At 40.8% G+C, this 17,684-nt stretch overlaps 1 protein-coding gene across 1 annotated transcript in view; it reads left to right on the top strand.

Moving 5' to 3' along the window:
* LOC121193154 (cadherin-6-like) overlaps positions 1-17,684 on the top strand; it is a 70,977-nt gene that overhangs the window by 39,509 nt on the left and 13,784 nt on the right. The window contains exons 5-8 of the mRNA XM_041055336.1: positions 979-1,152; positions 10,143-10,330; positions 12,102-12,352; positions 16,602-16,738. Coding sequence (XP_040911270.1) covers positions 979-1,152; positions 10,143-10,330; positions 12,102-12,352; positions 16,602-16,738 — 750 coding nt within the window. The remainder of the gene's footprint in view (positions 1-978; positions 1,153-10,142; positions 10,331-12,101; positions 12,353-16,601; positions 16,739-17,684) is intronic.

The following is a 17,684-nucleotide window of genomic DNA, read 5'->3' as shown; positions in this document are numbered from 1 at the left end:
AAGTCAGCCATCCATTTAGATAATCAGCACACTAATCTCCCTCGCTCTACTCATCTGTTTGTCTCTAACAAATAGAGGAGTCAGGGCCATGGTCAGATTACTGCTGGCTGTGGATTAAGCAGCAATGATAGGCCGTGTCCTCTGATGCAGTGAAAGCCAAAGTGAAGACGGAGCAAAAATATTGAATCAAACAGCAAATGACACTTAAAGGAATAGTTGAACAATTTGTGAAATAGATGTTTTGTGCTTTCTGTCTGAGAATAAGATGAGAAGACTGACACCAGTCTCATGTTTATGCATTGAAGTTGTTATCCTTGAGATTTCAGTCCTGGTTGACTGGACAACACCTGTGGTTACCCTGGTAACAGCAAGTGTGATTTAATATAACAGCATATACTTGTTGAGCAGCTGCTTTATCAGTAATCCAACGAAAGAACAAGTGGTGAAACTATTTACAGTGCAGCCAAACAAACTCATATTGTTTGAATAAAATAGCTTCAGAGGTGTTTGTAGGACAGAGCCAACTTTTAGCCGTTTCTTCATGTTTCCAGTCTCCACTCTATGCTAAGCTAAACATGTCCTAACTCTGGCTCTGTCTTTAATCCAGATATTCAACTTCACCATTTCAGTTTTCTTATTTCAAGTCATTCACGTTTTGCATCCTAAGCAGGTGATTTGGAATAGATGTAGACGTTCCTGATTTTATCTGCAGAACATGTGCAACAAGCCGTGTATTGATTGGGAAAAGATTATCTGTATAACAGATGGCAGGTTCTTCCCTCCGCCATCCACAAAAGAAACAAGAGCAAAACATACCTGTTTTTCACGGAAAAACAGGTGAAAGTCAGCTTGATCTCACCTCAAGAAATAAGTTTTAATCAGAAACAGGAAGATCTGTGAATGCGAGTTTAGCATGATGCAGGGTTCTGGTAAAAAGGAGGCTGAAGGTGCAGACAAAGTGTGTTTATTTTTGCTCAGGCGTTATCCGGACAGCCTTGGGTCCTGGCGACATGGACCGAGAGCAGAGGGAGCACTACCAGGTGGTGATCGAAGCCAAGGATATGGCCGGACAGAGAGGAGGCCTCACAGGGACCACGGTGGTTAACATCACGCTCACTGATGTCAACGACAACCCTCCCCGCTTCACTCAGAGTAAGTCAGCGGCACTGAAGGAGGACAGATTGCATCCAAATGATGAAACACTGAGTCAGACACATGCATTAATTATGGAGAAGAAGCAGAAAAAGCCATGATAACCGTACTGTTGTGTTTTCCCATAGCTTGTTAAATATGAACAATTTTCCCGGAAGAATCAAATGCATGTAATCATGTCTGGTAAAGTTTCTGTCTGAGATTGTTTCAGTTAACCTTTAACATCTGCTGTTAACTTTAAATTGAACAACACCTACTTGAGTGCAAAAAGAACAGACAGAATGTGGAAACACAAGTCACAGAATGACTGAAATGTCACAGAGTTTATATCCACGAATTCCATTTTCCCTCAGGAATCAATAAGGTGTTGCATTCAAATGGCAGCATAGGCTGCATTGTATTAAAAATGAACACTAGAGGCAAAGTCACAAAAACACCTTTAACACACACACACACACACAACGGGCCACCTCTGAAAACATTTGCTATCTTACCATTTAATGAGAAAAAATACGATTTTATAGATTTTACAGGAGCAGCACAATGTGCAGACACGAATGGGAAATCTTGCCAGTGAGTGAGGAGCAGCTGGTTTTAATCACATACAGTGCATATGTTACTTACCCACTGCTTATGTAAGTGGAGCAAACAGTGTTAAGATAATGGTGCATGAGGGAGTTTCTCTTTGCTGACTTTATTGATTCAGAACTTTTCCGATTCTGACAGCTGCACCGAGTGTTTCAAGTCATGTTAGTTCAAGTTGAAATGGAATAAGCTGCTTTTGCTGTCAATTCAGACTCCCCAAAACATAAACACAGAAACAGTCCACTGCAAACCTCAGTAGGGATGCTGAAGTTCAGGAAGGAAAGTTGCTCTTAAACATCCCACTCTCCCCAAAACAGTCCCTCATGTCTTAAGTTGTTGAGAATTGAGTAAAGTTATGCAGTGCAGGCAAGGAAAGCACAGTGCCTTCATATAGACTTGCTGGGATGAGGGGGAAGATGCTGTCAGACTGTGAGCAGATGTGAGCAGTCAGCAGCTGCAGTGGCAAGGAGAGGGAAGGCAGCAACGTATATGTTTTAGCAAAACTTTGCATATTAATCAATCAGTCATTTCTAACCCACTTCCTATATTTTAAGATGTGCATGTGGCGTGTGATGCAGAGTAACAGGTTAGAAAATATAACCCGTCTGTGTCTGAAAGCACCTTTAGGGTTTGTTTCAGGGCTCTCTAAGGCCTCCCTCACCGAAGCCCGTAAACTAGGCTGTTTGAAATAATGAGCCAAAGGCAAGGCACGGGCTGATGCATGTCACTCAAAGCTTCAGAGAAAAGAGAAATGGCAAATAAGGGAGTAACAGTCAGATCCAGAACGAGAATCCAAGATTCAAAGGTGCAGACGAGTTCCGTGATTGATGTTTGAATGAATTCGTTTGTGATGGAGATAGAAGGTGCTCTGGGCTGGGAGTAGCTGCTGAGATGAAGATGGTTAGGGTTCGGCTTTCAAGATGAATGGATGAGGTGGGTTAGGGTTAGGGATAACCGGTTGGTCGAAGGGTCCAGCGTCTTTGAGCTTCTCGAGTTAGTTTGAAAAGGCACAGAGGACAGTTTTCCTGATGTGTAGCTCCTCGTAAAGCTGATTCAAATGATGGATCACAGCGCGTCACTCAGAAGAAAAACATACAGTAAATGCGACATTCAGAATGAACTGAAAGCCTCTGCTCACAGTGACTGCTCACAGCACTGCTCTGGATCAGTAAATCACTGCGCTCAGCTCACTCGTCAGAGGCCAGAAATTGCTGCGCCGCAGACATAGCAGCAGACTTAATGAAAGTTTCTAACCAGCTCTATAACTCCTGTCCGTCACAGCAGAAGCACCATTCACTCCCTGCATGTTGATCCATTCAAAGTCCAGCCCCCCTTTCTGCTGCAGAAATGAAACACCTCTTCTCTGGGAAATGATTTCACCAGCTGTGTGTGTGTGTGTGTGTGTGTGTGTGTGTGTGTGTGTCCTTCCTTCCAGGGGAATTAGTCCAAGTAACATTCATTCTTCCTGAAAGCTTTCCTAATTAATTCAGCTTAATTAATCCTTAATCACTGGAATAGTCTCACTGTAAACATGTGGGCTTTGTAGCAAGAAGCCCAAACTCTCTTAAGACCCCTGCTGCAGTTTGTTAGTTAGAGACAGGCGCTGTCTATTAATCATGTTCTCTCCAAATCTGCCCTCAGATTAGAGTTTGGACTGCCACAGTTTAGGGCTGCAACTTTTCTCTGTATTTTCATCATTGTTTCATCTATAGATTATGGTTCAGAATAATCAGCCCATCATTTAGTCTATAACATGTCAGGAAAGAGTCAGAATCACAAAGTAATATCTTCTAATTACTTATTTTGTCTAACAATCAGTCCAGAGTCCAGAGAAAAGCAGCAAATGCTCACATCTGAGAAGCCGAAGCGAGCAAAGGTTTGGAGCTCTGCTGTTTAATGCTGCTTAAAAATAGGTTCACTCATTACACGGACTTCTTTTTTTTTTAGAGGTTGAAACATGAACAGTGGCATTTTTTTTTTTTTTATCCTTCAATGATCAAAAGACAATATGAAGCATAGCAAAGCCACACATGTCATTACACAACTATATTAGAAGGCTGAGCAGGACTCCTCATGCCTGGTACACTGAACCTGATATGGAGAAGTGTCCCTTTAACATGACATGTACAGTGTCTTGAAAATTAAAATGACGTCTTCCTCTCACCTGTGAGAGAGTGAGCCTCAGGCAGGGAAAAAATACCAAATCATTTGAATACTAATTCTGGCACCGATTCCCATGGCAACAGATCCACTGTGGTCAGAACTAGTACATAAATAAATAAATACATACATATATGGATCTGGAATAGTTTGTTAATTAAAAAGAGTGAGAGGAGATTAGCTTGTGCAATCTTATCTAATGTTCGTGATTGGAACTTAATCTATAGGCCTCACTAAGTGTGGGATTATTTGAGTTGAGCCAGTCAAACTTCATTCTATAATGTGAGCTTGTTAGATGAGTAACAACTAATCCAATAGATCAGCTGTAATGCTGCACAGGCAGAGGGACTGTCAATAGTGAGCACAGTGTTAGCAGGATTAGAAATGTTAAATAGATGTAGCCTGTCATTTTATATTTGTTAACAATGTATTTTATTTACTGTACGTCTGGCTGTTGATGGTTTTAGTTTTGGTGGGTTTGGTAACTCTGAATAATCCAGTCTGAAACATGTTTCTGCCAAACTACTGTTAGCTGAAGAACCAGTCCCTGTGAGAGCTGACAGGTTCTGTGGATTATCCACAGTAACAAGAGCACTGTCTCTGGGAAAAAAAAAAAAAAAAAGATGTTGCTGCTGAATTTTGTAAATGTCACTGTTAAGTGCTGTGTGCCAAGACAGGATCAGGGCTAAGCAGGAAGGCTGCCCCGAGGGGCCCCAGACCCCTCTGGGGCTTCAGAGTTTCAGTGTGTGTGGGAATGTTGTGTGGGAATGTGCTCCGCTGAAGCATGAATATAACCTGAAGCGACAAGGGCCCTGAGGCTCACACTGCATTTTTAACTAATGTTAAGAGTATCTTTGGTTTTAATACTTCTATTATTCAGTTTATATGCTGCATTTGAAAAAGAAATACATTATATTCCATTATTAGATTTAAGTATAACCGCACGACTCTGCTGTGCAGTTATTCTGTCAATTAAGCAGCTAATAAAAATAATCATGTTTAAACATATCACACGATCTTCATCTGCAGATGGAGTTTGTATATGACATGAAAGCTTTACAGTGCCTACTGTCTGGACACTGTGGTGAAACTGTTCTCAGCTGCTGCTTTTAAGATTAAGACTAAATGCTGGACCTCATCTGTTTGATCCAGCGTAGACGAGATGTCCTTAACTCAGAGAATCGTTCGTAGCATGTTGCATCCTCGTTGTTCTTGGTTGTGAAGACGAGATCGCTTCGCTGGCCGCTCCCATTACTCAGCAGCTCAGAAGCCACATCTGTCTGAACTGGTTTGTGTGGTGCAGCTCTGTTTAATTCAATGCTAATCTTACTTTAGCAGAAGCATGATGACAGTTGAAGTTTGAACCTAGCAACAGCTGGTGCAAATGTGACAGCTTTTCATCATGAGGCTGTTCCAACATGTGTGTGTGTGTGTTTCAGCGCCCGTAGCAGTGTAAAAGAAATGAGTAAATTGCTGCCGTGTTGGCCTCGATCACATCATTCTCTTGTCTAATCCCCATGAATTGACACGAAGGCAGAACTCACCCACCCACCCACCCCCCTCCCCACACTCTCCGCCCTCCGCCCCTTCGTTCTCCGGACCTCTGGCTTTCTGTATTCACTCGTTTTCTAATTGTTTTTCCCTCGCCCTCTCTATCTCTGCCTTGTTCAATCACACTCACTGTATCAGAGCATCAGTATCTTCCCTCCTTCTCTCCGCCCAGCGTTAGCACCCAGTCACCCGCTGCTTCCTCTTGCAGTGCAGGGTGCAAAACAAGATCACCCTGGGACCTGCTGAACAGATTGCATGTGGCATTATCATTCTGTTTAAGTCACAGCACTTAGCACACACTCACACGGACACACATATACTTGTATTTCTATCATAATGAAGAACATCCATTGATTAGTACATGTAATACTGTGTATTTACTATCTGCTAACCCAGAAACCCTGTTCTCAGTCTGAAGGTCAGGGAGTGGTTCTCACAAAGGTAGGAAGACACACACAGTCATACACACACTTTGGTCCACGCATGTCAATTCATTTCACTTCACACCATGACTCCAATCAGTGTTGTCGGTGTCGGAGCCAAGAGGCAACACAATCTCCAATCAGCCAGAAAGAAAACTGAGTGGAGATGAATTCTGCTTCTTTTCTCTTTACCTCTGGGCTCCTCAGGGTTTCACCAGGCTCCCACTTGTTTGTCTTTGTGTTTTGCGAAGACATGGGTTCATAGACAGACAACCAAAGGTACTGGAATAGTAAAGCAGAATTTCTTTTTGTGGCGGTCGTTTTTTTATTTGATCGACACCGCTAAAGAACAGTGCCACGCCGGCTGTGACCTATGGAGGCAGTAACATTTGAATCTGCTGTCGGGGTTTGTCCAGGACAATGGACACCATAACCTCAAACCAATCACATCAAAGTATAAAACAGGCTTCTGATTGGCTGTCTCTTATACCACTCTAATGTCTAAACGACATTCATCTGATATCATAATACTTTACTTTTTTAGTTATTTTGTTTATTATTTACTTATTGTTTATTTAGCTTCAATTCATAATAAATATTAATGACACATTAAATCTAATTTTAATTTGTTTATTATTTAGTATCACCATATTTTATTTGACCTACTGTTGAGCCATGGCAGTCGATAATATGTGTGTACTGTACATAAACATGAGCACATCGTTCATCTCATTCTCTCTCTTTGGCTAAACACACACACACACACACACACAGAAATATACTGAAACAGATTGAGTACTGTCTAGCTGCCAGAGTGTATGACACCTGCTGTGTCTCAGCTGCATATAATTACTCACTCAAGTAGTTTATACACACCACTAGATCTCTGAGCTGGAACGTGAACGTGCACACACACACACACACACACACACCCTGAGCAAAGGACGTATCCTGATATGAAACTGCCTCAGGTTCATATAGCACAGTGACATCTCATTTGCATTCATTCAGGTGTGTTTGTGTACTTGGACTTCACTCGGTGACTCAGAGGAGCTGAGCTTTTTAAATACAGGCCGAGGCTGTTTTGGTTTCTCAGCGAGGAGGAAAAGTCTTAGTAACGGCCTGTTTTTCAAAGCAACAAACTGATGGCAAAGAACAGCGTTAGCACTTATTCCAGAGAACAAAAGGATACATCACTCTCACAAAAAATACATTGAAATGCTTTTTTTTTTTTTTTTTTAATGATTGTCTGCAGTCTGCCAGAGAGACATTGTTCCAGCGCCTGGCTTCCATCAGCATTTACACTACTTTTTTTTTTTTTTTTTCAGACTGAGAATGCTGCTTGCGTTCTCGCTGTCTACCTGTCTAACCTTCTTTATGAAGTTCTAAGAAGACAGAAAGATGGTTCTTCGTTCAGCATTTATGCTGTCATATGATTTTCTTTTTTTCAAGGAGAGACAAACTTTCTCGATGTCTTTGTTTGAGTTTATGTGGCGTATTCATTTTCCGTCACTGGTATTCTCCACCTGAACAGTGTCAGACTGTACCTGCTCTATCACTGACTCTCACCATGTGAAACTTAATAGGGTTCTCGATCAATACCAGTCATTGTCTGTTTAATAACTCACGCGGTGGTGTTCTGGCTGTCGTGTTCAGTCAGGTTTATTTGTTCAGCTCTTCATTCCACTAACCGTATGAAAGGGGGCATCACAAGAAACACCTGCCTAAGTCGACGATAACAAAAATCCCCCCAAAAAAAACCCTAAAGTGAAAAATCAAAGAAACCTTGAGAGGGATTACACAAGACAAATCCCCTCTCCAGGGTTAAAAGGAAGCAATGTATAAATGACAAGGTAGTGGCTCATTGACACTATTAGATATTGTAATACAACACACACAATATAAAATCTTCAAAGGAAAGAACAACACAGTCAAAGGCACAAAAAGACTCCTTTGTCACATGATCAAGACTTGGACTCACATGGATTCATTCACCAGCACAAATAAGATCCCAGAATTTGTTGGGGAACATTAAAGCCACCGTCTGTTGAATTTAAAAATCCTTCACTTTAGTGCCATCTAATGATAGGCTCAAGATGGGTACCATGGTGGACAGTCCAGCCTGCTGCCAGTGATTTTTATACAGAATAATTTAAAATATTTTATAATCACATCACAAATTCTACACATAGTAACATTTAAAGCCTTGCTTCTCAAAGTCCGGCCCTCAGTCCAAGTCCATCCAGACCCAGACCCGACCCCGTGTTATGAATCCAATACATTATAAAGTGAAACATTTTCTATTTTAAAATAAATTTCCAAACAATCAAAGGATTGTTAGTGACGCTGAATATACAGAGCAGCTGGACAACTATCAGCTCAGCTCCTAAATCGCAGATACAGAATGTGTCTTGTTTTCTCTAGTAGTAGTAAAATGTCTGAGTCATAAATAAATATGGACTCACTGTTTGAGCCGTGTCTGCCTCGGGTTTGTGACGCTTGTGGTGGAATCACACATCAGAGTTCAGGAGTCACACGGGACGTGTGCCAAAACGACAACTGTCTTGAAGTTGAGCGTATGTTGCTTGAAAGTTATAAGTGAGTTGATAAAAGTGTTATTTTGCTATTGCCGGTCATTCCAGACCTCAGACCTTGAATAAAAATCTAATCGGATCTTTGAGTAATAGGTTTTAGAAGGTTTTAGCAGAGTAAGCGTTTCACTGCCCTCTCAGGTTGAAGCTTTCTGGTCTGTTGCATCACTTGGTTTTGCTGGGTTTGTGTGGTTTGATGGCAGGCAGCTGCTAGTTTTTCATCAGTCCACTGTTGCTGTACTTTTATTTTTCACTATGGACAGTCAGAGATACATATATACATGTGTTATGTAGGCTATGAAATGATACATGATCAAATAAGATAGTGGATGTTTGCAGCTGCAGTGTGTTTGCCCCTCCCCTGATAATATGTGTGTGCTGTAGATTACCCTGAGCACATCCTGCTCAGGAGCAGCTGCACTTCAGAATTTTTTTTTTTTAGAGGTTTACATGAGATACTACTCAAACGATCTGATATGGCTCAGTGGATTTTTCATTTAGATAGTGTAGATACTGCTGCTTCCTCCACCCATATACATGAAGTGTATAAGTCTGCTAACAGAATATTTGTGCACCAGCTCTGTCAATCATTAGTGGAATGATAGCTGATTCAAACTTGGTCATCTGATCCATTTAGACACTAAACAACTGAAAGAACTTTATGCTTCACCGTGCTCTTGAAAGACCTTCAAGCTTCTCAGCCCTTGAAACAATTATTGATACAATCAGTGTTCCCACATTGCACCCAGTATGTGACAGTACATTTGATGGACCTCCAACTGATTGACCGTTAAATCAGACCATACTGTAATCTGGGAGGTGGTCTGGCACAGATGGATTCCCAAACAAAGACATGGATCAATAAGTTTCTCCCTTAAACGACTGACATGTTTAAAAAAATCACGTGATTCGCTCTGATTTCATATTCCAATAAGGATGGGAATTCAGATTTCATTGATCCAGTTCTTTATTGATTCCCTTAATGATTCCTGATCAGTTTTCTGGGAAGCAGTGCCACTCATGTACAGAGTGTCAGATACATGACATTCCTGGAATAAGAAGTAGAGGTTTCAGCACATTGCTGGTGTTTCAACTCTTACCTGAAATGACCATTTTACAGACATTACAACCAGCACTGTCATCTTCTTTCTGCATAAGTCGAAGCCACTCAGTGTTGTGCCTGCAGAGACTCATGCAGTTTAGAGGGGGAGAGTGTAACCCAGGTTATTTTGTGTCTGCAATTTACAGATGTCCCCTAAACACCTCACATGCAGGCTATCTGGAGGCGCTAACTAGGTGGCTGCGCACAGATAAGCCTCTAGTCCCCCTCTCTGAAATAATGCGTTTAAATGTGTGATTTACTTAAGCTGAAACCCAGTGATTTTATCTATGCGGGCAGATATTAATCTGAAGTTTCCAGCAGCGTAGATGCATCAGTTTGACATCATAGTTTTGCAATGCACAACTCCACCATCGATAAAAGGAACTGATAAACTCAGAGGCATACTGTTTCCATGGTTCAGACATGGAACTGGATCTCCTTTCCCATTTCCACACCCTCAGTTATAATGAAGTGGTTTGCATGATCCAGCCACGATACAGCCCTGCATGTTTAATTTAACAGCAAATGTACACAGTATGGCAGATACCGTTCAGCCGACTGTTGTTTTCTGTGTTGCAGGTATTTACCAGTTCAGAGTTCCTGAGTCATCCAAGTCTGGCACTCCAGTTGGGAGGATTCGAGCCACCGACAGAGACATCGGGAAGAACGCTGAGATGTATTTCACCATCGTCAGTGGAGACGGCATGGACATGTTTGAGATCTCCACGGACAGAGACACCCAGGAGGGAGTCATCACCGTTAGTAAGGTGAGGGGGAGCAGGACTGAACTGTGGTCTCAGAGCACATTTGAGGCACTAATCTGAAAACCACATATAAACTACTTTTAGTGTAAAGCACTAAACAAGAATAATTAGGAGGAATAACAATAAAAAAAAAAAATTCTGTAAAGGTTAAACAAGCTGCATTAATATAAAGTACAATAAATAGCAGAGTCAGTTTCAGCAGCTTTACACTGAATAGCACAGAATGAAATGCACAAGTCTGCATCTGTTGTGAATAATGTGGAATCCGTTGCTTCCCTGATGCCCACGTTCAAATGAGGCCGGCTTTTAATTATCTTGATATTTTTCTCACGGCATTGGTTAAATCAAATTAATTCTGAAGCAGTGAGTCAGCAGATCCCACACTTTCGACTTATAAGGATCCTGCCCACGTAGTCTGTTTTACACATACTGTTAAATATGCAAAGCCGTGGCATGCTTGACAGATGAAAGAAACCAAATTAAACTTATTCATCTTTACCTTCACAACCCTCAGTCCTAGCCTTTGCAGCAGGCACTAATAGACTGGACTGGAGCTTTTTACGGTGCTGAATTTTAGAAATGATTCACAGCGTCCTCACAAAGACTGTGTTTACTGATGTACAATCACAATTGATATTTAGAAATTCCTTTGTTCCTCTTGCTGACACAAGCTAAGAAAGTTCGGCAGGCTCTAACAAAGAAGTAATGGTATTCTGTCAGCAGGATACGAAGATGAGAACAATATCCAGGATTTCTTCAAGGAAGCAAAGGCGGTGCGTGTAGAGCTGCTCAAGCAAATCAGAAGCTTTGTTCTTGTTTGAAACAACAACCATGCAGCATTGTCACAGCTGATGTCAAGGAACACATTTCATCAAACTTTATTTACACTTTTGAAGAACTGTTATCATTTGTCATCAGATTGAGTCTGTCGGGGGCTTTATATCGCAGTTGTATTAACGTTAGATTTTCCACTTTGGCTGCATGTGTGCTGCTCTTTTCATTCTTTAATCATTCAGACCGTCTGTAGCCCTGATACAATAACAGAGATATGTTCTTACATCCCATAAATTCTGCCTTTGACGCTCAACTTTCCAGCTATCAAATTAAATAATATATGGAAACAAAGAGTTCTCTTGCTGGATTACAAGTAAATGTGGTGTTCTACATGGTATCAAGCCTTCTATGAATATGTACAGTATGAAACTCTTCTCCAATATAATAGCAACTCAGTCTGGGTTTCATTCTAATCTGGTTCATTATTTGACAGGTTTTATCATAATACCACAAAAATTCAGTAATTGTATTGCACATCCTGTAAACCAGGTCTGAAATAACCACTAATGATAATGATAATAATGCTACTGGTATCAGAATTAGCATTTGCTCTGCTAAATCTCACTGTGGCTCATAGATATTTAAAGTCTACTAAATCAGTAATTTTATATTAGCAATGGATCAAGTGACTATGAGGAATGTGATGAGCCCACAGAGAATCATCACCAGTTCTGCAGTCTCATTAGCATGTTAGCTATGCTAACTTTGCATGGTTTTTGCCCCTATTGGCTAGTTTAGCTTTAGCTGCTAAACTAAACTAAGTGCTTATGTTTCATATTCAACCGTACCATCGACGAACCGTCCCTAATATATATACAGTAGATTGAAATTCAGCTTTGCCATGCAGTGTTAATGTGTTAATGCTTTATCTTTCCCAGGATACCATTACTGTCCCAACAGTCCTCTTAAATCTGTCCTGTGTTTCTCTTCTCCTCTGCAGCCCTTGGATTATGAGAAGAAACCATCGTACACAGTCGAGATCCAGGTCCAGAACACCCAGGTGGACCCTCGCTTCATGTCCGCTGGCTCCAAAGACATGGCCACCGTTCGGATCGGCGTGGAGGACGTGGACGAGCCACCGCTGTTCGACAAGGCTAGCTATCTGATGGAGGTGAAGGAAGACGCAGAGGTGGGCGTGGCCGTGGGCTCGGTCAGCGCCATAGACCCCGATGGAGCTCGCAGCATGGTCAAGTAAGGCCAAACCTCAGTCTAATTTGTTTTGTTTTTTAAAATACTTCTAAAATAGGTTAGCAACTGAGAAGGTAAGGAAATTAACCAGTGACAGAAAAACCTGGAATCTTTTTATGTGGCAGTGATTTTTAGTCTTCACAGCGTTCTTTAGGAAGCAGTCTCACCAGACATTATTTTTTCTAAATTCCTCTAAGTGTAGTTTCAATTCACAGTGTTTTACTACCTTGTAAACACAGCCCGTTATGATTTAAACTTCCACGAACTGCCATCATTTTTTTCGGTTACTTAGAAGTAATATTATAAATGTCATTGGCAGAGCCTGCTGACAGCAGCGTAGCCAGATGGGGACTGGTTGCATGTTTAAATTTCTTTTCCAATTCAGAATAAAACATTAGGGCTCAATAGGTCACAGCTGTGGTACCAGCTTTACCTAACCTGACCTACGGTAAACCCAAAGTGTAGAAATGTCCTGCCAGTGACATCAGGATTTAGATAAATCAAGACAAATAAGGTGAATCCATAGTGTGTTGAAGTCAGGATGGGACTTTTCTGCTGTAGCCCCATTTTCTGATCCTCATTAGTCATGAGGTTTTTTTTAATATAAATCGTTTAATTTGCTGCTTTAAAATTCCGCTGAAAAGAAATTGCATGTTTTGCTGTAATGTCACTGTTCTGTCATAGGCCGATGGTCACGTTTACTAATTTATAGCCTTAAGCCCAAAAAAGATTTGAACACCAACAGCCTCCATTAGCTTTTTAATTAATGTCTCCATCTTATAGAAATCTTGTCCTGGGCCGCAGCCTGTTGAACAAGCTACCAGGTAAAAGTTGCACAGCTGCTGTCAATTCGCAGGCTGGATAACTAATTAGCTGTAGCACACCGAACACCTTAAAAACTTATCAGCAAATGCCAGCATCAGTCAGTTTACATGCTAAATGGCTCTTTTTTTCCTTCGGTAACACTGCTAACAAAATGCAGTCTGCCTGTGGCTGGCAAGCTTCAGTTAGCACCAGCCGTTTGTATGCTTGGTCTGTCCTGCCTCTATCAGGGCTCAGACTGCTCCCTCCACTGTCAAAAAAGGAGCATTTCTGATATTTCCTCAAACCTCTTTTTTTTTTCTTCATTTCAATAACCAAAAAAAAAAAAAATATATATATATATATATATATATATATATATATATATATATATATATATATATATATATATATATATATATATATATTTACAGATCGCTTTCTGACTAACTTCAGTTAGACTTTAAAGAATTAATGGCTAATATCACTGAAAACAGGAAGCCAGCTGTCTCTGCAGTGCAGGGCTGTCATATTTGAAAGTTTGCATATCTGCACTTCCTGCTCTGCTATTTTAGAAATCTCAGCAAAACTACACTGAAGTTGGATGAAGTTTGACTTCAAATGGATCTGGATTCTCTAAAGGCTTGTGAGGAGTCCTGATAAGGGTGTGAAAAAAGGAGAAATAGAGGAGAAATATGAAGTAGGTTAAAAGATAGGTGGTATAGCGATCACGGTTAAGATTATAAACCAAGCTGTCCGTGCACTATACATCTGTGAATGAAAATTGCTGAGTACATACACAACAGAAACCTGCACCTACAGCCTATATTTAAATCACACTGCCTCACTGCAGCACTGTTCATTATTGACGCTTGGCATTAGGATAGTTTGAGCTCTGTTGCTCTCCTGTTAGTAATTGTCCATTACTCAAACGGCATCAATACATCCTGGGAATTTTCTGATGTTTACAAAATAAAATGCCTAAAGCCCTCAGTAATTTGCTCTGTTGCAGGGGGTATTGATCAAGAGTTACAAGACTGTTAAGATAAGTTGAAACTTTTCAAATCTCAGAAGGCAATTTAAGTTATTGCCAAAAAAAAAAGTAATAGGACACAGGCATAGAAATGTGAATTTAGAAAATGGTGCAGTGTAAACATAGAGAAGGATGAGCTAGGATGAAATAATTACAGCGTAGAGCAGTGCAGGGTGAGCTAAAAAGAAATAATCATGATGTATGTGTGACAGCGAAATGAGTGTGTTAAACTGACAGGAGATGAAGTGCGGCAGGCTGGACAGAGCGCTGACTGAAACTCAGTCTTTATTTCTCTACATTTAAAGCAGGCGAACTGATGAGGAACATATTCCAATTAAAACAAGCATGGGACCATGGAGTGCTCTTAAAATGCTGTGTCACTGGGGGCCCACACTCACACACAATCAGACACAATTCCAATTATTCCTGTGTTTGTGCATTTGTGTGTGTGACTCTATCGTCTATTCACACTGTGTCAGTGAACTATTATTTTACTGTTGAGTGCTTTCTAATTATGATCAAGCCTGGATGTACTGAGGCAGTGTTTTCTTTTTAGATTCATATATCTCTTTGTGGAAAACAATAATTAAGATGGATGGTACATAATTAAATGCTGATAGCGGTTTGATGTTGTATTTTTGAGTGGATTAGCCTTGATCCAGGTTACCGACGGTGTTCATATACCACACGACGTGCAGTTCCTGTTCACAGAGCAGTTTGCCTCCACTTTGACAGGCAGGTGAAAAAGACAGAAGCCAAAGCATCTCAGCTCTATTATCTATGGAGCGCTGTGAAGCTGTGAATAGCTGCATTCAGCAACTAGTTCAAAAATAGAGAATGCTCTGTGAGCAGTCCGCAGACAGTGGCAAGAGATGTTCAAGGAGCTGTGATGTTTGGAACAGTGAGATGAAAAGTGAGGGGAGGACAGAGAGCAGCATCTTCCAGTGCACCACAATTGACCCTTCGTTAAGTTCCACCCCTTGCCATGCCTGTCAAGCTTTCGCACCACATACAGGAACGTTAATACTCTTGCACAGCTCAGTAAGTCAGTATAATGTTTTATGTTAAGTTAACATTTAGTTATGACTCCCTGCAGCTTCTGTTATCTAATCGTTATCAGCAAAACTAAGCTATCCAGTTTTTCCATTTGTTTAAAGCACGCCACGATAGCTAACGGCTAACATTAGTTAGCGTTTTACCTTGGAGCAAACTTTGTCAGTTCCAGATGCATACTGGTTTATGGTCGCTAACATAGGATTGTACAGTGGTCGTTCTAGGGAGCAGCTTATGGGGATTCCAGCTGTTTGAATAACAGGGTACACACACACATTTTTTGTCCAACCTAACAGATCAGAGTTTGTACATCACTTCTTGGTTTAGAATTCACTTCAGAGTTTAAGAAGTATCATGTCTTCGTGTTCAGTAATCAACCAGAAATGTGTCTTTGTCCATATTTGACTGGCCAGTTTAGCACCTGATCACATCGTATTCGGACTTTTGCGAGGAACTCCAGTTCCTGAATGCAGTTCAGTGGAATCATTCAGTCTTTTAAGAAATTCACTTACTTGTTGTCTTTTAGAGACTGAGATGAACCTCAGGTACAAAGTAGTGCAGCTAGCATTCATGAAGAGTGAATGCAGAGAGCCTGGCTCTGATTGCAGCACAGAAATAAACAGATCAGAAAACTTTACAGCACAATATCACCCTGAAACCACAAGTTGTTGTTTCTGCATTTGCTTTTTATTTAAAGATCAAATAAATGCAACATGCGTTAACTAGTGAGGGGTTGGTGAGTGTATTTGTGAATTAGGGTTGGCTAACCACGTCCTGACTCCATCTCTGTACCAAACACACAAACGTGACCTTGATAGTAATCTTCTCAATTTTCTGCACATATTTTGTTTTCAGTGCAAAATTCTGTTTTTTTTTTTAGCAAAGGCATAGGTTAATTGAGATATTTGTGTGTTACATGTGATGTGTTGTTGCTATAGCAAACAGCAATTATTATTTCTATTTTCACTAATATGTAATTTATATTATTTATGAGTTCACAGGCCTAGTACAGGTTCATTTGAACAATTAAAAACATGTTGTCTGGTCATATTTTATACTGCGTATTTCTGGGGGAAGCAACAAAACAGCTTCATGTCACATTCAGGCCCACAGCAATGAAAGTCTGTGAGTTCACACTGTACCTTTGATCTACAGCACCTCCACCTCACACCACATCACTTTTGACTTGGCTCTATGACCCGAGGGCTCGCCTCCATCATACAGTAGATTGAGAGAAATCAATTATTCCCCTCGCTGCAGTGGCCACCTGATGGGCCTCCACACAAACAAGGCTTACTTTAGTTCATCCCACCCACTGGCTTAACTTAGCCCTTTCTCACCTTCTCGCTGTCTTGCTCCTTACAGGTACTCTATCGACCGTCGCACCGACATGGACCGCCTGTTCAACGTCCATCCTGGGAATGGGTCTGTGTTCCTGCTCAAAAGCCTGGACAGAGAAGAGACTGCCTGGCATAATATTTCAGTCATTGCCACTGAGTTCAGTAAGTCCAGCACGGGGACAGGGCTGTTTGCAGATATGATGTGATGTATTGATGTGGAGCACAAATGTATGAGGCCAGACAGAGTGTCTGGTGCCACAAGTGTATCAGTCACAGTCACTTATCTTGGAGGGAATTCAATGACAAGTGGTATATCACTGAGTACAGGGCCGACTGAGTGGGAAACAGTAAAGGAGCTGTTCATCTCAAATTACAAAATCTCATTTAGCATAAGTAGAGAGCTTCAGTCCAGGTTTTCAGAAATCCTTCTCTAAGGCCTTTTGCTGCCGTTCCAATAAAATGGGAGAAATGCAGTTTCAGGCATTTCAGAGCAACTTGTCTTCTAGAAACAAAGGCTTACTCTGGACAATCTACAGAGCTAAACATGGACGGTCCTCAATGGAACTCATTTCTCCAGAAGAAATAATTACTATTGATATGACCACAATTAATTCTGCAGATTATTTGAAAAGCAGGGGCTTTCTCTTGGAAAGGACACTTTGGACAGAATCCAGATTTTTGTCACTGCCATTTATTGTAGAGGAGAGATAAATGTCAAAGGCAAATACCTATCAGACCTAACAACATAAAAAATAAACTACATACTTGTCCAGACACCATGAGAAGGAATATTTTGGCTTTTAATCCTTAATTATTTACTGATTCTCATTCACAACAGCAGTTATCATGAATATCTGGTGGTGAAGAGAATCAAAGCTCAGATCAATCAGTTTACTGATGATTCATTCACAGATTTAAACAGTGTTTTTTTAGTGTTAATCTACTTCTTTATGAAAAAGAGAAGAAGAAAAAATCACCTCTGAGACACTTTGATTTGATGTTGATTGGTTGTGCTCATCATGCAGTTCACCGTGCTGTATATCCTGAAGAGGAACTGAATGTACAAGGCACAGGGAAATAGCTAATATCAGACTGCATACACAGCTGT

This window comes from Toxotes jaculatrix, chromosome 14 (assembly GCF_017976425.1).
Source record: "Toxotes jaculatrix isolate fToxJac2 chromosome 14, fToxJac2.pri, whole genome shotgun sequence".
In the NCBI taxonomy this organism is placed as follows: Eukaryota; Metazoa; Chordata; class Actinopteri; family Toxotidae; genus Toxotes; species Toxotes jaculatrix.
Note: the sequence above shows the minus strand (reverse complement) of the source record. Positions and strands in the feature narration are given on the sequence as shown.